We start from the raw sequence: 25872 nt of genomic DNA, 5'->3' as shown, positions 1-25872 counted from the left end.
ACTGGTTTTGTCAATATGGATGTAAATATGAAAAGATAGTGATTTTTGGTGTGCGTTCAATTATTGGAAAGCTTACATTTCAAACAATTTGGGTATGTATATCTACTTTTTCAAGTCCAAAGTTTATGAATCCAAGCACCAATAAAATATTTTGATGAAAATTTAGCAGATATTAAATTGAGACATATTGTAAGTATAAAATACACACTGTATTTTGAAGATTTTGTTTAAAAAATATAAAATACAGTTATTAGTAATGTTCATTTTGGTTACATGATAAAAAAATACTTTAGCTATATTGGGTTAGACAGTATATGTTACAAAGTTAATTTTACCTTTCAGTGTTCACTTTTCACAAGGCTACTAGAACTTTTAAAATTATATATGCTGCTTGCATTATATTTCTATTGAACAGAGCTGGAGCTACTCTAGAGTAAAATACATGGGGCAAGGTTAGAATCAACTTTTAAAAAATATGCAAAGCAATAAAAGCCTTCCAAATAGAAAAATAGAGAACTGAGATTGAAATCAAGAGAGAAAGGTGTCAGAGGAGGAAAACATTTCAGAGAAAGAATTATCAAAATGTCAAATGCTATGGAGAGGTTGTAAGATGTAATGGAGGAAAAAATATGTGTAAAACCCCAATTGCCTTAGAAGGAGGACTTGAATTTGCCAAACAGAAATCTTTGTGGTTCTGCCAGGCTAGACTTGCGAGGCTTAATTAAGTGGGCCTAGTTTAATGTTTGGGAGTAGAACTTGGAGAGAACTGAATGACTTCGCCTAATAGAATGAGAAGAATTTGGGATCCTAAGTGTGGAGAGAGGACAAGGACAAACTTAGGAAAGAGGTAAAAGGGAGGGATCAGAGGAGAAGGAAGAAAGAGGAGCCAGTGATATGTCTTGATGCTAAACACCAAGTGGGATGAAGGAGTGAGGGGGAGGCTGAAGATCTGCTGAAAAGTAGGATGACTAATGTCATGTTTGAAGTTGTTGAGTTTGCCACAGCATAATTCATCTCCTCTGTATCTACCAAACTATAGTAAATTCTGCTGCCCACACGCAGACCTTTCTGAGTGTAGTTTGTATAAATAATGGAAAAGGATTAAATGGCAAGTATGGATTGTTGTGGGGTAGGACAACATGCATGGGCTGTAAAATAATCCACTGCAGAACTGATAGAGTGGAGCTGTGGACCCAAGTTTGGGGTAACCATGGGAAGATTGGAGAGTGCCTTATGCTCCCACATGTCCTAGGTGGCGGCATGTAGTTTAGATCTGATCTAAATCTCCAGGGTGAAAGTAACTCAAGTTAACATTTCAGTTACAAAGATAAAGTCTGAAGAACATTCTTTGGGTTCAGCAAAAAGAAGGTACTTGGGGACCTTGGAGAGTGGTGGATGGTCCTGATTCAGGAGGTGAGGATGCAGACACAGTGAGCTTGGAGTCCTCTCTTTGGAGCTTTGCTGTGAGGGGAAGGAAGGAGATTAAAGTGGCTAGAAGGGTTTTATTTTATTTAAGGATGGGAGGTTGGAGCACCTCTGCATGCTAAATAGAGCAGTAGAAAGTCTATTGTTTCTATAAAATGGCTTCATACTAACAGTATATTTATAAGGCCTCCTAATAACAAAGCAGAAGTGGCAGTGATACAAATTGGAGGAGTAGAAAGTGAATTTCAAAACTCAGTGTGGTGCTGGTGCAAACGGTGTTAATCAAGAAACTAAGACCGGTTAGCTGTGGACTAGAATGTTATATAACCTGGCTTGCACCAGGAACTGAAGGTCAGTGACACAGAGATGATTGTGAGTTGTAAGCCAGCACTGAGCCAACTGGTAGATCCAAGATAGTAATATTCCCCTTCCAATCAATGCTTAGCAGGTCCTCACTAGCACCTCTTAGCCTTTGCACAGTGCCTTTCCAATACAGGTGATCCTTGAACTGCATGGGTCTACTTATATGTGATTTTTTTTCAATAGAAGTTATACCAAGTGTGCCTTTCTCTTCTGCCTTGCCTTCTACCTCTTCCGTGTGTTCCACCTCTGCTACTCTGAGACAGCAAGACCAACCCTTCCTTTTCCTCCTCCTCAGCCTACTCAGTGTGAAGACAATGAGGATGAAGATATTTATGATGATCCATTTCCACTTAATGAATAGTAAATATATTTTCTCTTCCTTATGATTTTCTTAACAACATTTTCTTTTCTCCAGCTTATTTTATTGTAAGCCTACAGTGTATAATACATGTACAAAATTTGTGTTAATGGACTGTTTCTTATTCCTAACGCTTCTGGTCAATAATAAGCTATTTGTGGTTAAGTTTTGAGGGACTCAAAAGTTATACATGGATTTTTTTTACTGTGCAGGGGTCAGTACACCAACCCCTGAGTTATTCAAGGGTCAACTGTGTTATTTTTATCATCTCATTTAGTAAAATACAGACTGGATGGATGGATAGATGGATGGTGTGATGGTTAATTTTAGGGGTCAGCTTGACTGAACAGAGGGCTGCCTAGTTGGCTAGTAAAACATTGTTTTTGGGTGTGTCTGTAACAGTGTTTCCAGAAGAGATTGATGTGTGAGTCAATGGACTAGGAGAAGACCAGTCCTCAGTGCAGGCAGGCACCATCCTATTTGTTGGAGGTTAGGACAAATGGGCAGAAGAAGGAGGATTGCTCTCTCTCTCTGCTCTCTCTCTCTGCTTTCTGGAGAGGTGTACTTCTTCTTTTCCTTCCTTTGGACATAAGACTCCAGGTTTTTCAGCTTTTGGATTCTGAGACTTGCACACACAGCCCCCTGGAGGCTCTTGGGGGTCTGGTCTCAGACTGGAGGCTGCACTATCAGATTCCGTGGTTCTGAGGCTTCAGACTTGAACTGAGCCATGCTAATGGCTTTTCTGTTTCTCCAGCTTACAGACCAGCCTATCATAGAACTTCTCTGCCTCTCTGATTGTGTGAGCCAATTTTTCCCTAATAAATCTTTTTTCATATATTCTACTGGTTCTGTCTCTCTGGAGAACCCTGACTAATACAGATGGGTAATGGGGTAATGGATGGATAAAAACAGAAACAGTGGGGAAAAATAACAGTGACCTTCAGGTTTGTAGGAGCTCTGTCTTAGTCCATTTGTGTTGCTATAAAGGAAGACCTAAGGCTGAGTAGTTATAAAGAAAAGAGGCTTATTTAGCTCACAGTTCTGCAGGCTATACAGAAAGCATGGCACTAGCATCTGCTTCTGGTGAGGGCTCAGGCTATTCTCAGTGGAACACTAATGGCAGAGAGTGAAGAGGAGCTAGCATGCAGAGATCACATGGCAAGAGAAGAAGCAAGAGAAAGGGGAGGGAGGTGCCAGGCTTTACCAACCAGTTCTTGTGGGAATTAATAGAGCAAAAACTCACTTATTCCTGAGATAATGGCACCAAGCCATTCATGAGGGATCCACCCCCATGATACAAACACCTCCCACTAGGTCCTGTCTCCAACACTGGGGATCAAATTTTAATATGAAGTTTGTAGGGAACAAATATCCAAACCATAGTTAGCTCCTACATGAATGATAACACAGGCTTCCATGTTCCCTAAAGGCAGAGTTAGAGGAGGCTTTGTTAACCCACAGCATAGAGTTATGGATTAGAGAGGACACAAATCCTTGTATATTAAAAATTATATACTACAGCAAATCATATAGCAGGATTTGTTTTGTTTTTATATGGAGGTCTTAAAAATGTGATAGAAATGGATATTTCTAAGTTGTTTAAATTGTGGACCTGAAGAAACATATAGACTAGTCAACAGGGGCTGGCAACTATTAGATTCACACACTAGTACTTACCCCCTCCACTCTCTTTTCACAAATACACATGTTAAACATTACTTACATGTCAGAGCATTTTCGTCCTTTGTGCATGGCCACAGAATTCCTAATGTAGTATCCCAGGCAGCCTCCACCAAACAATTAGTATAAGCATAAGAGTTGAAATCATACTGAGATTAGATGATTTTTCAAGTCATTTCCAGTACTACATTTTACAATAATTCTAGTTAATGAAAAGAATAAACTCCATTCACCCTCACCCTCACATCACCTGCATAATCCGCTGATTAGCTACATCGCCAAAGTACTTCCACAAGTATCCTGTAATCTGATATATCTGTACAGATTCTAGGCATCAATCATACCTATTTTAGATTACTATGTGCCTTAATCATGAACTCTTACGCAGTTTGATTTATTTAAATAGACATTATTGATCACTTCCTGTGTGCTACATGGTAGAGAAATAAAGATACGTAGAAGGTAGGCAGACCCATTGAACACTAAATCAGTGGCAAGTGTTCTAGTGGTTGTTAAAAAGTTATATAATTTCAGAAAAACGGTGTTCTTGCTTGGGAAGTTGTGAGCAGGCTTCACTGAGGAAATATGGGCCAAAAGAACCTTGAAAATAAATAGAACCTTGTGAAACTAAAGATGAAAGGGCTTTATGGATAGTGGCAATATTAGAAACAAAAACCAGAGAAAAGGAACATGGATGGCACATTGGGATAATGGTATTTAAGTCTGGAGCATGGGGCACATTGTTGAGCTGGAGGCATTGATGAGAGAGAAGATTTTTAAGGACTTAGAATGAAGCTAAGTTTGGATATTATCTTACTTGTAATGGGAATCCACTTAGGGTTTCTGAGCATTGATTTGACAAGTTAACTTACAGCAGCAGTATTGAGGATGAACTGCAGAAGGAAAAGAATAAGGGTCAAGAGATAAGACTATCACAAATGTCCAGGCAAGAGATAAGCAGGCATGCATTAGAAGATTGTAAGTTGAACTGAGAGTAGATAAGAGATTTTGGGTGAAAGGAATCATAAATTGATTGCATGCTGAGATTGAGGGTAAGAAGGAAGAGTCAAGAATTTATTCACTACCATAAAAGAAAACAAATCCTGCCTTTCTTCACTTTTTCCTTTATCTATTTTTAGAAATTATTTTTCCCTCTTTTCAGAACCAAATCAAACCGCCCCAGTGCCACTTGATTTTTCCAGCTGCAGCCCATCAGCTGACACCTGGACCCTTGCACATCCCAACCCTGATCTCTAGCAGCCTCCCACTTTTGATAAAGAGATGGGGAGGTAGACAAGTAAATGAATAATTCTGAGTCCCAACACTGAAGGTACAAAGTGCACTTAGGATCACCAACTCCTAATTTTTGCCTTTGAATTTTAGAATTATATCACCTTGCTGTCAACTTACCCAAACATTCACTGACCAGTAAAAACCTGAATTCTTATTAAGAAGACTTCATATTAGGCCTATCAAAACTACTGGACCTACTCTTTGCAGGGTTCTGCAAAACTCAGTCTGTCAATTCAGAGATTTAAAGGTGAGACCCCAAAAGCTAGCCCACTCCTGATTCTCAATTACTTGCCATTGTCGTAGACAAATGGGTTGAATTTAAGGACCTTCTGAAGGGTATGGTCTATATGAGGGTCAGAAGGACACAGGTCACTCTTTTGATTATCCGTTAGCCTGATCAGACTTCTTTTTTTTTTTTTTTTTTTTTTTTTTGAGACAGAGTCTCACTCTGATGCCCAGGCTGGAGTGCAGTGGCGCAATCTGGGCTCACTGCAATCTCCGCCTCCCGGGTTCACGCCATTCTCCTGCCTCAGCCTCCTGAGTAGCTGGGACTACAGGCGCCTGCTACCTTGCCCGGCTAATTTTTTGTATATTTAGTAGAGACACGGCTTCACCATGTTGGCCAGGATGGTCTCGATCTCTTGACCTCGTGATCCACCCGCCTCGGCCTCCCAAAGTGTTGGGATTACAGGCGTGAGCCAGTGCACCCAGCCAGACTTCTTTATTTAAAAAAAAAAAAAAAAGTAGAGGTGATATCTTCCAAGCATAGACTCAAGAGGAAGTCTAGTAGACTACCAAGCTATTACTGGGAATGAGGCTTGGGTGGGTCTTCCTGCCGTTTAAAAGCATGGATTGCTACAGAACTAAGACAGTCTTTGTGGACAAGAGTTTCCCCAGAACATTTCCTAGGATGGAATAAGTTTGATTTCTTGTTAAGGATTATGGGCTGTTGAAGATCTTGTCAGTTTCTATTATAGACAGAATTTTGGACAAAGACTTAGAATACTTCTCTGATATTAATTATTTGTGTATCAATGAGCAAATAAGAACTTTACTAAGCTGTAGTTTTTTTTGATAAACTGATAACTTTTGGCTATGTAAGATACAATGAATTTCTCCAAGTTTCTCTCCAAAAATTTGTCCTGCTAACTTCCTTGTCTTTTGTTCTCAAACTCAACTTTCCTGTTCCTCCTTGCCCCAGTTACCGTAGAAGAGCCTACCCCTTTCCCATCAGCTCTAATCAATAACGCACATCTGTTCCCTTGGTTACCTGCACCCATTGTTCCCCTGAAACTGCACGTCTCACCTGCTCCACCTCTGTACCTCACGTCCCCCTCCCCTTCTATATTTAGAAAAATATGTACAAGTAGCCAACCAGGTCAGCTCAGATTGTGCGGTCTGACCCCAGCCCATGCGGGAGGGACACAGAGGTAGGGATTGCGTTAAGAATATAAAAACCCCCTAGTCTCCTTTGTTCCCTGTGCTCTTGTGGTCTTGATTGATGCAAGTGGCACCCTTCTGCAGAAGTAAATTGCCTTGCTGAGAGAATTAAACTTTTGCCTGAGTGCTGGCTTTACTTTGTGGCACTGAGCATTTATTCCTGAAGTATTTTATGTCCAACAGGCTATATGCTTTATCTCGGTTCCCTTCTGATCACAACTTTTAGAATTGTTCTCACCCCAGTTTGTGCTCATTGTGTTGCCTCTTGTGGCTTCTCCAAGGCCTTTTCTGGGCTTCTCTTGCTACTCTTTCTCATTCCCTTAGTAAAGTGAATCAATGTGATCATCCTCAGGACTAAGCTCTGCTTTTTGTTTTTGTTTGTTTGTTTGTTTCTTTTCTATCTTGCCCAGATTCCTATCTAAGGGTCTGGGGAGTCATGCCATACAAACTGTAAATTCTTGTCAAGGAGGTTTTATTTAACCCTATATGTCATGACTTACTTTCCAATCTGACTCTGGTATAACATTATGTGACAAAGAAGAAAGTCAAAATATTTCACCCCAAAACACGTTTCTTTGCCATATTTTGAAATGGCCCTGCAAAGCTGTCCTTTGTGGGGGAAAAATTGCAGCTGTAAAGAATCTCTATTAACATAGCTAGATCTTTTTCTTCTAGGACCACCCAGTCCTCAAGAGATTAACTAAGAGTCTAGCATCTTTTAAAGGTCTGAATAGAAACAATTTGTCATCTATTGTCTCTAAGGGCAGTAAGTATAAGACTTCAAAAGAACCTTGGTCTCCATAATCTTTCGTCTTAACCTGAACATTTCCTTTCTATGGATCCCAGGTCTTTAGACAAACTCAACCAATTGTCAACCAGAAAATGTTAAATTTACCTATAGCCTGGAAACCCACCCCACCCCACCCCCACTTTGAGTTGTGCTGCCTTTCTAGACCAAACCAATGTATTTCTTTCTTTCTTTTTTTATTTTTGAGACAGGGTCTCACTCAGTCGCCCAGGCTGGAGTGCAGTGGCATGATCTTGGCTCACTGCAACCTCTGCCTCCCAGGTTCAAGCAATTCTGCCTCAGCCTCCCGAGTAGCTGGGATTACAGGCATGCACCACCACACCTGGCTAATTTTTGTATTTTTAGTAGAGATGGGGGTTTCACCAATTTGGCCAGGCTGGTCTCAAACTCCTGGCCTCAAGTGATCCACCTGCCTTGACCTCCCAAAGTGCTGGGATTACAGACATAAGCCACTGTGCCTGGCCCCAGTGTGTTTCTTAAATGTATTTGATTGATGTCTCATGCCTCCCTAAAATGGATAAAACCAAGCTGCACCCCTACCACCTTGGTTGGGCACATGTGCTCAGGACCTCCTGAAGGCTTTGTTTAGGGTTATGGTCACTCATATTTGGCTTAGAATAAATCTCTTCAAATATTTTACAGAGTTTGACTTTTTTCATCAACAGTCCACTGGCAAATTATGTCAGGGCTGCCTCCTCACAGGTCTGTCTTGGAAAAACAAAAGTCAAAATTGTAGCAAAGTAGAGACTAAACTTCAACTATGGCAGAATAAATGGTATTGGGCTTGCCCCCTCTTCATAAACAATTTGAAAATTTGACAAAATACATGAAACAACAGTGTTCAGACATTGGACAACACGCAGCCCAAGACTATGATCCCTGAGGAAATGAAATGAAGTGAGTCATTTATTACTTGGCTTTCTGCCTTGGGACGCTTTCTAGAAAGTAGTGCAGGAAGGGAGAATTTGGGGAGGGCATGGAGTTTTAAGTGTATTGAGAAGACAGAGATTAGAGTCCCAGGCTTCTGAGGGCATTAAAATTTGCAGAACAGAGGGAGTACACAGAAACAAAGAAATCTTCCTGGCATCTCTTGATTCTGTTGTTGAATTCTAGGCTGTGCATACATAGACAAAGTCCACAAAGTTAGACAAAAACAGAGCTCACTAAGGGCTGATAGACCTTAAAACTACAGCCATCCAGAATGAAGAGACATAGTTAAATATCCAAGGCATTCAACAGACCTCTGAAAGGGTTAGGTTTTGTAGTGGAGCTCAAATAGTTCTAGATTAAAGACTCTACCAGACTACCGCTGCAAATCTTCAAAACAAGCTTCCAAAGGATTAAGTTGATCCAAAAGTTATCTGCCACTTCAAACAAAGTCAATACTGTTAAAATAACAAATACCGGAATTCAAACACTCAATAATGTAACACTAGTACATGTAATGTAACACTAGTACATGTAGTATTAGGCATGTGAAGAAGAAGGAAAATATGACCAGAAGAGAAATGAATCGAGACCTGAAAATGACAGAAATAATGGAATGATCAGACAAGAACTTTAAATAGTTATTAAGAATATGCTTAAGAATTTAAATAAATCAATACAATGAGGAGAAATGGAAGATAAACAAATAAATGGAATGCTTAGATATGAAAAAGTCAATGTTCAACATAAAGTTCACAGAAAAAGACACTGCAGAAGAAAATCAATTAACTTGATTATTGACAATAGAAACTGCCCAAAAATAGAAAAAAGAAAAGACCCGGAAAAATAAAAAAAGAATAGAGCCTTATTCAACTTTAGGATAACAGCAAATGTTCTAATATGTGTGCAATTAGAACCTCGAAAGAAGGGGGAGTAACAGAAAAAAAAAGAAGACAAAATAGTCATAACATTTTTCAAGTTTGTTGGGAACCAGAAATCCACATATCCAAGAAGCTCGAGCATGAAAAACACAAAGAAAATGAACCCATGGTGCATCATAATCATCAAATTGCTGAAAAGGAAAAATAAAGAAATCTTAAAAGCAGACAGATAATATCAGACATTATATACAGAGGAACAAATATAAGAATAAACTCAGAACTTCGTATCAGAAACATTGTAGCCAGGAAACTATGAAACCAGCTTTAAATAACTGAAAGTAAAATAATTGCAGCTTAGAATTCTATATTCAGTGAAAATATCCTATAAAATGATAGTGAAATAAAAACACTGTTTGGATAAACAAAAGGTGAGAGACTTCTTTTTTTTTTTTTTTTTTTTTTTTACCAGAAGACCTGCCTGTAAGAGATGTCCAGAACTTTTTGGACTCAAGAAAGGCTACACCAAATGAAAACTTGAATCTACACAAAGGAATGAAGAGTGTTTAAAATAGCTGAAAAATGGGTAGACACAAAAGAATATTTTCCTTTAAATTAAAAAAAAGATCTTACTGACTTCAAGAAAAAATTAACAACAGTGTATTGAAGGGTTTCTAACATGTGTTGAAGCAACATGTATAGCAACGATAGCACAAAGAGTGAGAAGAGGGAAAGGAACTATTTTTCTAAGTTGCTTACAGTATACAGAAACTGATATAATATCATTTGAAGGTAGATGATAATAATTTGAAGAGGTATATTGTAAACCCTAGAATAAACAATGGAAAATGTAACAAGTCATAGCTAATAAGCCAATAGTAGAGATCAAATACTAAAAATTAAAAAGTACTAAATCCAAGAAGTCAGGCAGGAAGGAACCAAACAGATGGGATCAATAGGAAACAAATGGCAAGATGGTCTTGGAACCAGTCATTGAATAATTGATAATTGATAATTCCATTGAATAAAAGTGGTCTAAACACTCTAATTAGCAGACAGAGATTTATAGATGGAATAAAAAAAAGTAGAACCTAACTACAGATGAACAATGTGGGGTCAGGGCCACCAACCCTTACACAGTAAAAAATCCAAATATAACTTTTCACTCCCCAAAGACTTAACTACTACTGTCTTACTGTTGACCAAAGCCTTATGGATAATATGGTCAATTAACACATATTTTGTATATGTGTTATATACCGTTTTCTTAAAGTCAGCTAGAGGAAAGGAAAGAAAATGTTATTAAGAAAGTCACAAGGAAGAGCAGTATACTGTATTGATACTGTGAGCTCTATGGTCTGTTTACAAGATGAATATCCTGTCTGAACTCGTGGCAACCACTGGCGGCAACCACAGCTGCAGACCTCAATCTACAGTACCTACCAAGCAATTCAACTTCTTCTTGTCATGTCATGACTTTTCTTAGGAGCACTGCCAGCATCACTGGTGGCACTTTGTATGGGTCCCATGATGTTACTAAAGGTTTAAGATATTGTACAAAACATGATTTTAAAAATGCACAAGAACTGTGAAAGACCATTTTCATTGTGATATGCTCTTTACTAGAGAGATAAGTTGCTCAGGTGGAGTTGACTACATCACATGGCATTTTAAGCAGAGATCTGTAACACTTGAGCTCGTCACAACAGCAATAGCAGGTGGCTAGGAAATTATTACAGTATGAACTACAGTTAATTTCATACAGTTATGATTTAATACAGAATCTTTAAATTGTTTACATTTCTTTTGACTGCAAATGACACCATGTATGGTCTGTGTTTGTGTAAGTTTTGATAAACTTTAATTTTTATTATAGATATGTGTATACTTTGTGGTAGTAAATGATAAAATAGGCTAATAGCTACATTTATTTTAGTCACTCATGAGGTACCTAACTTTTTCTTAATTTTTTTTAAATATTTCTAGGCTATGTGTTTCACCAGTTTTTTCAAATTGTCACAAATCTTCAAAAAATTTTCCAATATATTTATTGAAAAAACTCCATGTATTAGTGCACCTATGTAGTTCAAACCCACATTGCTCAAGGGTCAACTGTATATGCTATCTGCAAGAAATGCGCTTTAAAAAAACAGTTCAATTTAAAACAATGATAGAAGAATGTTGGGATTCAATCAGAATGGTGGCAGAAATATTAAAGGGAAATATTAGGGAAAGTTATAGGGAATAGTCACAAACCTTTTGGAAGGCAGAAAGGTTACATAGCTTGTAATAATTGAACAGGCTGAAGGCAGCCGGTTCTTACCTTAGAGCATTAGGTCATAGGGTAAATACTAGGGACAACAGAGGCTTCCCCAGTTAAGTCTGCTTACCCTACCTCCATTAACCAACCTTTGAGCCAGATAGCCCTCTCGGGAGGAGGTCGACTAGGGATATTGCCCCCAATAGTATTTACTTTAGACCATTGTACCTGAGCTTTAATCATTCGTAGACCTACTCTCTTAACCATGTTAATTATCCACAAGTGTGTTGACTCAGAGCTTCTGTTGTTAATTGTATATGAAATTAATGCCTGGAGTGTGAGCTGCTCAGGGCCAGCCGCAGTCACAAGCCTCTCTTGGTGTGCAGGCGGTCGGACACTGAGCTGGACTGGCAAAACAGAGTATCTGTGTGTCAGTGTACATTTTATTCATCCATCGTTTGGGTCAGGGTCTGTGGGCAGACCCACTCCTCAAGTGTGAGGAGCCTTACTTCAGAAGAATATATACCATGTAAATGTTTATCACAAGAAAACTGGAGGGGTTATACTCCTATTATACAAAGCAGAACTTAGGACAAGAAATATTATCTATAATAAAGAGGGACATTTTATAATGGTAAAAAGTTAATTCCTTAAGAAGACATAACAATCCTTAATATATATGCACCTAATTAAAGACCATTAATATACATGGAATAAAAACTGAAAGAACTGAAAAAAAAACCAGACAAATTTATGAGTAGATGAAGATTTCGACACCCCTCTCTCTGTCATTGTTAGAATAAATAGACAAAAAAGAGGAAATACATAAAATATTTGAACAATATTAATCAGCTAGACTTAGTTGACATTTATAGAACGCTCCACCCAATAAGACAGATAACATCATATTTTTCAGTGCACTTAGACTGTTAACCAAGATAGACCACTAGCTAGACCATAAAAATAACTAAAAAAACTATGGATTTCCAAAGTTTGGAATCATGCAGAACATGTACTCAGACCACAACAAAATTAAACTAGAAATAAATTTTTAAAAATCTGGAAAATCTCCAAGTATTTGGTAATTAAATGATACTACTCTCATTAACACATGGGTTAAAAAGTAAAGAGAAGGGAAATTGGAAAATATTTTGAACTAAATAAAAAGAAAAAATACACAGAGAAATTTATGTGATAGCATTGAGACAGAAAATTAAAAGTTTTAAATGATTACATTAGAAAACACAAAAGATCTAAAATCAATGAACCAAGAAAGTTAGCAAATGAAGAGCAATATAAATCCAAAAAAAAAAAAAAGAAAGCAAGAAAGAGGAATACAAAATAAAGAACACTAACGAAACAAGAAGTTGGTTCTTTTAAAAGATCAATAAAATTGATAAATTATAGACTAGTAGTGCAAAAAGAAGAAACATAAATTAGTAATATTGGATATCTAAAAGGAGATATCACTACAGACCTTGCAAATATTACAAGGTTAATAGAGGTATTATGAGCAATTTTATGCTATTTTATACATTCAATCACTTGGATGAAATGAAATTATCTAAAGACGTATATTGCCCAAATTCAGAATAGAAGAAATAAAACATCTGAATAAACTTATAGCCACTACAAAGAACAACACAGGCCCAGATGGCTTCACCTGTAAATGTTACTAATCCTACACAAACTGCTTTAAGTAAAAGAAGAACCCATCCCTACTCATTTAATAAGGATAGATTTATCATGATAGCAAAACTAGACAAAGACACTACAGCCTAAACATATGAAATCTTTAACAAAATGAATCCAGCAACATATTAAAAGGTTAAAAAATCATTAAGAACGAGCATATTTCACATATATAAAGTTGGTTTAATATTTGAAAATTAATCAGTGTAATTCACCACATTAGCAGAATAAAGGGAAAATATATGAATATCTTAATGGATGCAAATTAAAACCACACTGAAATACCAGAATACACCCATTAGGATTGCTAGAATTGAAAAGGCAATATCAAGTGTTGGCAAGAATATAAGGCAACTAGAACTCTCAGGTTATTGGAGGGAATGTCTATGTTACAAGCACACTGGAAAATGTTTTGGTCGTTTCTTATACAATTAAATATATCATACAGCTGAATGAGTGGTCTCTTAGATATTTATATTTATGCAAAAAGAAATACACATATGCCCACACAAAATTTGTTTTTAAATATTCATACAGATGTTATTTATAATAGCTACAAACTGAAAACAACTCAAAAATCCATCAAATGGGAATTTATCACAGAAACTACTGGGTATCTTCACAATGGAAGACTATGCAGCAATAGAATGCAATGAACTGTCAATATATGCAAAAGTATAGATAAATTTCAAAAAATTAAGCAAAAATGTTGTACTTAGAAAAAGTACATACTGTATGAGTCTTTTTACATATTAGGACAGGCAAAATGAATCTGTAAGTACTGAAAGCTGATCAGAAAATGGTGGCCATAGTAGAGAAAGGGGTTGAATGGAAAGGGTCATAGGAGGATTTTTGGGGTGATGTGTCTTAAATCTCGACTCTGGCTATAGTTACACAGGTGTACATTATACAGTTGTTAAACTAATTACACTGTACATTTAAAATGAGTGCAATTCATCAATAAAGTTGACTTTAAAGATCAAAACAAAGCAGAGAGAAGGCAGCAGTGGACAAGTATAAACAAGAAGATCTTGTTCAAGAGGTTTCTGAGGAAATGAAAGCTCAATTTACATTTTTTAAAAATTCACCTCTGCCAACACAAATATAAAGGCAGAAACTTCCAGGGGCTGCCTCAGCAGCAGATTTGCTATGCATTGTTCTTCTACTTTGTCTTTCCTTTGTTGATCTCTTTTATATTTCAGGTTGGAAGTTAAACTCATTTGAATTAGTGACATATATTGTTCTAAATGATGGCAGAAAAAGGAATTATGTGAAATATACAGATGGCAAACCTGCATTGCAGCTTGGTATTTATAAAAGAAACACATACTCATTGTGAAAAATTTTAGAAAAACATAAAAAATAAGAAGAAAATAATCTTATGTATCTCATTAATCACAAATCTCAGTAATCTCATTATCAGGGGAGGGAAATACACACTATATATAAACAAATATTTACTCATTGACTACGATGTGCCAGGCATTGTACTGGACATAATGAACAAAACGAAGTTTTTTCCCGGGTGGGAGAGACAGCCATTACTCCAACAATACACAAGTGCACATAGTATTTTATATAGTGTTTTGTCACATGCTTGTATACTTAATGTATTGCAAATATATTTCCATGTCATTTAAGCTTTTGTTCAATAGTTTTTTTATTTTTTTTTCTTGAACAGAGTCTCATCCTGTCACCCAGGCTGCAGTGCAGTGGCTTGGTTTCCGCTCACTGCAACCTCCGCCTCCCAGGTTCAAGTGATTCTCCTGCCTCAGCCTCCTAAGTAGCTGGGATTACTGGCACCTGCCACCACGCCTGGCTAATTTTTGTATTTTTAGTAGAGACGAGGTTTCACCATGTTGGCCGGGCTGGTCTTGAGCTCCTGACCTCAAGTGATCCACCTGCCTTGGCCTCCCGTGAGCCACCGTGCCCGGCCTGTTCAGTAAGTTTTAACGTATACATAGTATTCCAATGTACAGTTTTACTACTTTCTTCTTTGGCCAAATTTTCTTTTATTAACAATTTAGATAATTCTCCCTACTTCCTATTTTCGGTTATTAATAACAATACTAATGTAGCAAAATATTTGGACCTAGTTCTGGAGGATTATAAATTCTAAGAAATGAAATTCTTTTAAAAATATAAATGCTATATAATTTGAAATGCATTGATAGATCTGTAAAAAGTTAGACATTTTCTTCACCTAGATGTTTAGGTGGTTGGGTTGCCAGTGGTCTTATTGAGATGCAGTAAGAAAAAATTTCATTGTTTACTGTGATTCTGCCTCCTCTAAATTTTATTCTTATAAAATATTGAAGTGTCAGGGAATAAAATACATAATCACAGGTTGTCCTAGTTTTGAATTTTCTCAATTTAACCTTTAAAACTTTACATTGTTGCAAACTAGCCCAAGTAAACAAATGTACATCCCAGAGAGTATTATGAAAACACAATTCTGACCTGAATTATTCTTTCAACGATTCACATTCTCCATAATTTAATCTAGGGGACTACAAATGCAAAAAAATAAAAGGCTGAACTGGCTGTGACTTTTAATTCCAAAACTGATTTCCTAGAGCTTGCTGTGGATTATTCTTGGCAAGTATTTCTATGCTAAATCTGTTCCTTAGAAAACTCACGGAGGTGATCTCATTCTGTCTATGCAAGTCTTTTTGGCATTAATGGGACACTACATAAAGATTAAATACATAAAACATCAGCTAAAACACTTGTAGCAATAAAGACAGCAGTTTATACAAATAGAATTTATATGAGTTCTTTCTGCCATGTTTCCAACAAATAAAGCTATAAAGCTTTCAATAGCTGAGGCATTCTAACTCATTGAAGAAAAGCAGTTTACCATAAAGGGGATTGTTTTCTTCTCTACCTCTGTAGGTAATTTCTTTTGAGATTGATAGGGGTTCTATAACACCTTAAAGAAAGGAAGTGCTCCTTTTTCAAAAGGTGTTTATCCTTAAATATAGTCAACAAGTCTTCTTTTACAAGACTGTAAAGGGCATTCTGAAGATTGCAATATGTTCATAATTATAATGCTCTATCCAACATCAGAAACTCAGTAGAGCTAGGTGGTAGTAGCCAAGTGTGCTAGGAAACCACACTAGTCCAGGGTTTTTTTTGTTGTTGTTGTTGTTATAAGTTTCTTTATCCCCACTCCCACAATCCCCACAAGTATTTAATCTAAAATTAAAGGCATGTAGGCTTAGAGAAATACTGATCTTCTGTGAAATCCACAGAGTTCCTTATATTTCGATAACGATGATTTACTCACAGTAGAGAAACAGGAAAGGATTGTGGAAAAATACCACTGTTCTTTAATAGCAGCTCAACATCATAGGCTATGTTCCTCCAACTTTAGATCTTAAGCTTAGTGATCTCTGGCAATTATAATTTCAATAATAATGTCTTCCTTAAAACAATTATAAGTAAAAGTATCTCATACATATATCTCTCCTCTATTCAAATTATTACTTTCAGCTATAGAATGCATGCATATATAAATTGAGTGAATTTAGGGTATGTTAATATTAGACCTTGTGTGATATACTATGAAATTTAAAGGTGGAATACTAACAATTCAATATAGTAAATTAGATTTTCTATTTATATAATGTAGAAGAATTCAAAGTATTTAAACCATTTGCCTTACTCTGTCTCAACATTTAAAAGAACAATATAATTGTGATGTTGGTCTATTATATGTTCTGAATATCACTGGTTGTGGCCTAATTTCCTAATTTGTCTACCTGTAGCCACATTTTGTATCTGCTGGGATGCTTTGGTTTCAAGTAAAAGAACACTGAGTTAAAAGTGGTTAAAGGTCAATAAAACTAAAGTAACACAATTCCAGGGCAGAGGTGTCAGCAGGTTCACAGTGCAGATCTCTGGATCCACTGAGTCTGCACAGTCTCTGCTTCTACTCACCCTTGTGAGGTGGCTGTCACAGCCGCACCCCGCACCCCACATCACAGAATTCAAAGGCCACGAGACAGGAGCAGGCACTTCTCCTAGAGCATCTCCCTCTGATCAATGAAGAAAATAATTCCAAGAAGAGTCCCACCCCGAGAATGGATTTCTTTTCTGGTCTCCTTGGCCAAAACAGATAATAAGCAAAGACTTAGTTGAAAGAAAGACTAGTAGGAAAGCAAGTTTCTGGAATTTCAGCACCAGTAGTGGGAGGCAGGCTTAGGTCTAAAAACGAAGAAAGGCTGGGCCAGAGAAAGGCTGTTTGCCAGGCAGCCACAGCACTTTATGTATAAAGCGAGAAACAATCATCTCACTTGTGAGTCTTATTATCCTGGGACTTTGATAGTGGTTGTAGTGATGGAGAACAAAGCATTTCCTTTGCCAATTTGCTTTCCCACTTTCTAAGACAACTATTTCACAATGTTCTCTTTTCCTCAAACTTCTAAAAGCTTCCTTCTCTTCGTCACTCTCAGTTTATGGCCTAGCCCCTTACCTCAGTTAAAAATCTAGAAGCATTCCTGAGAAAATTTCCAGGTTTCTCTGCCATTAACCCTGCTATCCTACTGGGACCCGAAGCCCTAGACTGCGTTCCTCATGCAGCTGATGGACTGCCAATCTCATGCCATATACAGGGACCCTTGCCTACTCAAGGTCTCGAGTCTCCAAATTACCTTAGTCTCTCTCCTGTAACATCATTCTTCTCTCTGTTGGAGTAATCCCGTCCACCTGCCCATATGCTGCAATCTCTCCCTACTGTCAAAGATAAACAAGGTCAGACATTAGTCAAAACAGTGAAAACAGATCTTCTTCAGTAATTGCTGACAAAGGGGAAACGGCTGAGCTCGATTCCAGTTTGTGCAGAGGTGACTGGGTGTTGTGAAGGGAGTAGGGAGGGGGCGAGAAGACGCTCAGTAGAGTCAGGGTAGTAAAAAATTACAAGAGGTTGATCAGTGGAAGTGTGATTGGGCCGGCTGTGCACTCCACCTGGCAATTATCCAAGTTAGGATTCCGTCCTCCCACAAACACTGGGAGACAGAGGCTCCATCCTTCCTGAGGCGCATTCTTGTCTTTGAGAAAGACACTCTTGAGTTATGGGAGACATATATACATCTTACAGAGAAGAGGAAGGATTCTCAGTTATAACCCCTTTTAAGAAAATACTTTAAGAAAAGCAGACATTTTCATGGGGAGGGGGAGGGAGCATCCAGGAGACAGGGCCTTTTGCTGCTAGGAGCCGTGCTAGAGTTGGGTTGTCTCTTAGTGCAAACGTTTGGATGGAGTCATTACATGCTGAGAGTTCTGCAGTCCTCACTTCTTAATAAAGCAAAACAAAAGAAAACCATCCCTAACTCTTAATACCTCTCCAGGAATCACACTTTTTGCAGTCCATTGTTCTAGTCAAACATCTTGGAACAGCTGGTTCTGCTAGCTGCTCCTTCTTCACCTCTTATTTTATCTTCAGCACATTCCTGTCAGGGTTTCCAACCCACCTCTTCACTTCACCATTCTCATTATCACTGTTTACCTTGACAAATTTAGCAACAACGTCCTTTTTTTTTTTTTCATTTACCCAAAATGTAGTTTTTGATACAGCCAAACAATCTCTTCATCTTGGAACAATTCCTTCCCATGGTTTCCAGGGCACCGTGCCTAATTTGGCTCCCATGCACTGGCAGCTCCCGATCCTCTCAATGTAGAAGCATCCTGGGGCCCCAGCTGGTTGTGTTCTCTTTTTTCTCTACCAGAGGCCTGTGTTTCTCTTCAAATTTTATAGATTTAAATACTCTGAACTCCTCACCAGTTTTCAGACTTGTATATCTACCTGCCTACCTGACATATCTTCTGACAGGCAACTTACAATCCTAAGTACAGCTATTGATTGTCCCCATGTCTTAGTTCATTTTCTGTTGCTTACAACAGAACTGAAACTGGGTAATTTATAAAGAAAGGACTGTTTTTTTTTGTTTTTTTTTTTACAATTATGGATACTGAGAAGTCTAAGGTTGAGGGGCCACATCTAGTGAAGGACTTGTTGTTGGTGGGAACTCTCTGCAGTATCCTGAGGCGGGTGCAGGCCATCTCATGCTGAGGGGACTGCATGTGCTCACATGCTAGCTCATGTGAGTCACCTCCTAAAGGCCCCCCACTCTCAATATTGCCACATTGGGGATTAAATTTCAACATGAGTTTTGGAGGGGACGTCTATCCATGCAACCTTCACAATCAGCTCCTTCCCCAGTCTTTTCCATCTCAGTAAAGGTCATCTCTATTCATCCAGTTGTACAGGTCAGAAACTTAGTATTCATTCTTTCCTTTCCCTCACTCTCTGCAGCTAATCTATTAGCAAGTTCTGTCATCTTTGTTTTCAAAATGTAGCCCAACCTGTTTACTTTTTCTCACTTCCATTGCTGCCTACCACCATCCCCTTTAGCTTCAATTATGCACTGGCCTCCTAGCTGGTTTTGCTTCCACTCTTGCCTACCTATAGTATAGCATCCACATGACTTCCTATTTCATTCATAGTAAAATCCCAAATCATGCCTGCCCTGTGTAAGACCTGCATGATGTGGCCCCTGCCTGACTCTGAACGTATCTCCTATGTGCTTCCTTTTAAGCACTTGGTTCCAGACACCAAGTCTCTTGACTGTTCTTGAAATAAAACATACTTGTATTCTCAACATTTACTCAGTTGCTATTCATCTTGCCAAGAAAAATGTACTTCCAGCAGACCCTCACATAACGTAACCCCACTTAATTCACAATTTTATTCAGATATTATGTACAGAAGTCTTCAAGGATTATCCTATTTAAAAGAGCATCTCTCGCCGGGCACAGTGGCTCACGCCTGTAATCCCAGCACTTTGGGAGGCCGAGATGGGCGGATCCCAAGGTCAGGAGATCGAGACCATCCTGGACAACATGGTGAAACCCCGTCTCTACTAAAAATACAAAAATTAGCCAGGCGTGGTGGCGCACTCCTGTAGTCCCAGCTACTCAGGAGGCTGAGGCACGAGAATTGCTTGAACCCGGGAGGCGGAGGCTGCAGTGAGCCGAGATCATGCCACTGCACTCCAGCCTGGGTGAAAGAGAGAGACTCTGTCTAAAAAAAAAAAAAAAAGCATCTGTCACTGCCACTCCCACATCAATTTCTATTTCCCTATTCTATTGTATTTTTTCATGCCATTAAATATTAATGTCTACCTGACCTATTTAAATGACATTGTATTAAATCTAATATATTAAATTATATTAATATTAAATGACATTATATTAAATGCTGTAGTTTTCATGTCACTTATCTCTACCTTGACAATATAATAAATCGCTACCTAATATTATATTAATTTGTTGTGCGTATATGATATGTACTTGCTTACTAGGATGTAAGCTCTCTTGCCATATCCCCATCACTAAAACAGTGTTGACACATAGCAACAAGTACTATATCTTTGTTGAATGAATAAAAATAGTGTAATCCCTTTAACACTGTGGAAGAGAAAAGGGTGGCTTTGAGGGTATAAAATCCATACATTATATAAACTTTTTTATTTTAAATAATAATTACACTGGGTGATGTAATATGGCCAGAGCTGTGGTGCTGTCAGGAGACTGTTGTATTTGGCAAATCTAGATAATTGACAATATGTATGTATAGAGTCTAATTATAAACTTCTAGGAGAATAGGGATCACGTCTGTTTTACTCAATTTTCCTAGCTTTTGCAGAGATAGGTCCGAGAGCCTCCTAACGGTGGTAAGGAGGACATCATTGTTACATGGCTGAACAGCAAATACTTCTTCAATACTTAAATTAAGTCGTTTTCCCTGAAAATACACACTGAAACTGAATCAGGAAATATACAGATCTGGGTAAAGAAAACATCTAGATGTTCTCCAGTTGAAACTGAATGAAGTTTCTATCGGAAAGCTATTTTATCAGATGAAAACATGTCAAAAAAAAAGAAAGCTATTTTAAATACGTTTTATGTTTATATCATATAAGCATAGACAAGTAATTTTTGTCTTTATGTACTAACAGGCCATCAACTTTTGTTCTATATGAAACACAATACATACTTATAGCATCTCCTGCACTAACTCAAACTGAACACTGTCTTCATCACATTTTCCAAAATTACGTATAGTGAATAGCAAGGTACAGTATTATGATTTTCTTTCTAAATTCTGAGTCAAATGTAAATATTTACATGGTACTTATGGTGCTTATACATCACATCCTTTCATTTTAGCAATTAGTAGCAACATTGCTTAAGAAATAGAACCAAAACTCTGGTTTAGATCTTTGTGATTTTACTGGGAGCATTTTCACTGAAAAAACAACCTCATAGCCATTAAAACAGCATTAGAATTCTCTCAAGTTCAGGCATTGACCTCAGAAATAGTAATGGGAGAGTGGGATAAATTAACTGAGTTGTAGATCACTGGACTTCAAATCCTCTTCTGCAGAACTTGACAAGATGTCCCTGGGTTGCTGGAGTGGAGCCTCACCCTTTCACTCCATTTCAGCCAGGACAACTCCACTTTCTTCCATTTCAAACTTTGGTATGTCATGTATGATTTGGTGCTGAATTTTTTAAACATTGAAAATCTCTGTTTTCACTGTTAAATGCCTATGACAAGGTTAAGTGAAAGCCACAAATAGAATGAAGTGGAGGAGATAAAGAGTGTTTTCTGATATGCTCTTTTCCTTATGGATTTCAGAATAAAGACATTTATTCCAGCATTCATTCCTTGATTCATAAATATTTGTTGAGCATAAACTATAAACTTGGCACTCTGAGCATCCTTAGTATTAGCAAAAATAGAAAAGAAAATCTGAATGTTCATCAACATGGAGATGGTTGAATATGTTGTGGTACAACCAGTCTCTGGAAAGCTATGCAACTTTAAAAAATTGTAAGTTGAATTTGTTAATATTAACTTAAACTTTTTTATTTTAAATAATAATTACATTGCATGTGCTCACATGCTAGCTCAAGTCTCTCTTCCTTTCTTAATATAAATGGATGTTTGTATGTGTTGACATAACAGGGAGAGGGTATGGCAGAACACATAGAAAATTGCTTCTGTTGTTTTTCTAAAAGTTTGGGAATGGAGAGGGAGGGTTGGACACACATACAGGAGAGTTAGGGACTATTTATATATGTACACATTTCTGTATTGTTTGGCTTGTCATGATGAGCACACATTATTATATTAAATCCACAATGCAGATGCCAACTTTTAAACTAGTTTATTGTTTAGTGTTGTCATGTGAAGCTTTAAAAATTAACCGTGTGAACTTAAATAATAGATAAGAATTACTAAATAAACTTACAGTCTTTATGCTGAGGACATCAATGCATCAAATATAAAGAAAAAGTGTGATCATGTTCTCTCCACTTACTGAGCTCTAATCAGATTTGTTTGCTTGTCTTGATTAAATATTTTTAAACATTGAAAACAGTATCTACTTCTGTTTTAAATAAAATACGAGATATAGTTTACATACGATAAAATGTGATTATTTTAGGTTTACAGTTCAATGATTTTTTAAATAAAATATGTATACTCATAGATCCTTAATTAACATGTAGCACTTTTTTTTATACTTTAAGTTTAGGGTACATGTGCATAACATGTACATGTGCGGGTTAGTTACATATGTAAACATGTGCCATGTTGGTGTGCTGCACCCATTAACTCGTCATTTAACATTAGGTATGTCTCCTAATGCTATCCGTCCCCTCTCCCTCCACCCTACAACAGGCCCTGGTGTGTGATGTTCCCCTTCCTGTGTCCATGTGTTCTCATTGTTCAATTCCCACCTATGAGTGAGAATATGCGGTGTTTGGTTTTTTGTCCTTGTGATAGTTTGCTGAGAATGATGATTTCCAGCTTCATCCATGTCCCTACAAAGAATATGAACTCATCATTTTTTATGGCTGTATAGTATTCCATGGTGTATATGTGCCACATTTTCTTAATCCAGTCTATCATTGTTGGACATCTGGGTTGGTTCCAAGTCTTTGCTATTGTGAATAGTGCCGCAATAAACATATGTGTGCATGTGTCTTTATAGCAGCATGATTTATAATCCTTTGGGTATATGCCCAGTAATGGGATTGCTGGGTCAAAAGGTATTTCTAGTTCTAGATCCCTGAGGAATTGCCACACCGACTTCCACAATGGTTGAACTAGTTTACAGTCCCACCAACAGTGTAAAAGTGTTCCTGTTTCTCCACATCCTCTCCAGCACCTGTTGTTTCCTGATTTTTTAATGATCGCCATTCTAACTGGTGTGAGATGCTGTCTCATTGTGGTTTTGATTTGCATTTCTCTGATGGCCAGTGATGATGAGCATTTTTTCATGTGTCTTTTGGCTGCATAAATGTCTTCTTTTGAGAAGTGTCTGTTCATATCCTTCGCCCACTTTTTGATGGGGTTGTTTGTTTTTTTCTTGTAATTTTGAGTTCATTTTAGATTCTGGACATTAGCCCTTTGTCAGATGAGTAGATTGCAAAAATTTTCTCCCATTCTGTAGGTTGCCTGTTCACTCTGATGGTAGTTTCTTTTGCTGTGCAGAAGCTCTTTAGTTTAATTAGATCCTATTTGTCAATTTTGGCTTTTGTTGCCATTGCTTTTGGTGTTTTAGACATGAAGTCCTTGTCAATGCCTATGTCCTGACTGGTATTGCCTAGGTTTTCTTCTAGAGTTTTTATGGTTTTAGTTCTAACATTTAAGTCTTTAATCCATCTTGAATTAATTTTTTTATAAGGTGTAAGGAAGGGATCCAGTTTCAGCTTTCTACATATGGCACCATTTATTAAATAGGGAATTCATAAATGGCACCATTTATTAAATAGGGAATTAATAAATGGCGCCATTTATTAAATAGGGAATCGTTTCCCCATTTCTTGTTTTTGTCAAGTTTGTCAAAGATCAGATGGTTGTAGATATGCGGCATTATTTCTGAGGGCTCTGTTCTGTTCCATTGGTCTATGTCTCTGTTTTGGTACCAGTACCATGCTGTTTTGGTTACTGTAGCCTTGTAGTGTAGTTTGAAGTCAGGTAGCGTGATGCCTCCAGCTTTGTTCTTTTGGCTTAGGATTGACTTGGCAATGTGGGCTCTTTTTTGGTTCCATATGAACTTGAAAGTAGTTTTTTCCAATTCTGTGAAGAAAGTCATTGGAAGCTTGCTGGGGATGGCATTGAATCTATAAATTACCTTGGGTAGTATGGCAATTTTCACAATATTGATTCTTCCTACCCATGAGCATGGAATGTTCTTCCATTTGTTTGTGTCCTCTTTTATTTCATCGAGCAGTGGTTTGTAGTTCTCCTTCAAGAGGTCTTTCACGTCCCTTGCAAGTTGGATTCCTAGGTATTTCTACAACTCCAAAAGTTCCTTTTGTGCCCCTTTGCAGACAATAACCCTCTACTCTCAGATCTAAGCAATCACTGATCTGATTTCTACCATCATGGATTACTACTGCCTGTTCTATAATGCCATATAAATGAAATTATACACTATACAATCTATTGTTTCTGGCTTTTTGCTCAGTATAATGTTTTTGAAACTCATTCATATTGTGATGCCATTTATTTTTATTTCTGAGTAGTGGTCCATTGTGTAAATATATCATAATTTTTATCCATTCACCAGTTAATGGATATTTGTATTATTTTCAGTTACTAGTTAGTATGAATAAAATGGCTATAAATTTTTGTGTCCATGTCTTTCGATGTCAACATAAGTTTTTACTTATTTGGGGCAAATATCTAGGAGTGAAATTACTGGTAAGTATATATTTAACTTTGTAAGAATCTGCCAAACTCTTGTCCAAGGTGGTTATAACATTTTACACTTCTACCAGCAGTGTATGAGTCCTACTTGCTCCACATCTTTTCCAACACTTAGTATTATCATTTTCTATTTCTTTTCAATATTGCCCAGTCTAGAGAGCCTATAGCAAGTCTAGACAGTGTCTCATGGAAGTTTGAATTTGCATTTCTCTAATGACTAATGCTATTAAACATCTTTTCATGAGCTTTTGGGCATTCTCTTCTTTTGTAAAATTGCTACTCAAATATTTTATATATTTTTTAAAAAATTGGTTTGTAATCTGAATTGAATTGAATTATTGGAGTTTTTTTATATATTCTGAATATAAGAACTTCATCAGATATACGTATTTCAAATATTAATGATTGTTTCTCTAGGTGTGTGGCTTGCTTTTCTGTTTTTTTAACATTCTGCTTTGCAGAGCAGGTTTTAGTTTTGATAAAATTTATCAATGTATTTGTTTTATGGTTTGTGTTTATTGTGTCATAAGAAATCATTGCCTGTCATAAGAAATCATTGCCTTTCATAAGATAGTGAAAATTTATTCCAGGAATTTTCTAGTTTTAGTTTTTGTGTGTAAGACTATGATTTACATCAAATTTATTTCTTTGTAAGGCATTCCATACAATTCAGTTGTTTTAGCACCATTTGTTGAAAGACTATTTTGCCCCATTAAATTATTTTGGCAATTTTGTAAAAATTTGATTGACAAAGTAGTGTAGATCAACTTAAAAATTCTTTATTCTGATTCATTGGCCTATATATTTACTATAATGACCATATCACAGTGACATGATTATTGTAGCCATATAAGAAGTCTTGAAGTCAGGAAATCACCGTCCTAAATTTTGTTATTAAGTTCTTTCTGCTTTTTTCAAAACTCTTTTAGCTTTATTAGGTTCTTTGCATTTTCTACATAA

The 25872-nt window shown here is 37.1% G+C and overlaps 1 protein-coding gene across 1 annotated transcript in view; it reads right to left on the bottom strand.

The window, feature by feature from the left end:
* LOC134730975 (uncharacterized) overlaps positions 1-25872 on the bottom strand; it is a 98354-nt gene that overhangs the window by 45755 nt on the left and 26727 nt on the right. Inside the window, exons 3-4 of the mRNA XM_063606770.1 lie at positions 17780-17861; positions 17067-17230 (exon numbers count right to left, since the gene is read on the bottom strand). Coding sequence (XP_063462840.1) covers positions 17083-17230; positions 17780-17861 — 230 coding nt within the window. The 3' untranslated portion in view covers positions 17067-17082. The remainder of the gene's footprint in view (positions 1-17066; positions 17231-17779; positions 17862-25872) is intronic.

This window comes from Pan paniscus, chromosome 7 (genome assembly GCF_029289425.2).
Source record: "Pan paniscus chromosome 7, NHGRI_mPanPan1-v2.0_pri, whole genome shotgun sequence".
NCBI classification, from domain to species: domain Eukaryota; kingdom Metazoa; phylum Chordata; class Mammalia; order Primates; family Hominidae; genus Pan; species Pan paniscus.
This window is presented reverse-complemented; position numbering and strand designations above follow the sequence as displayed.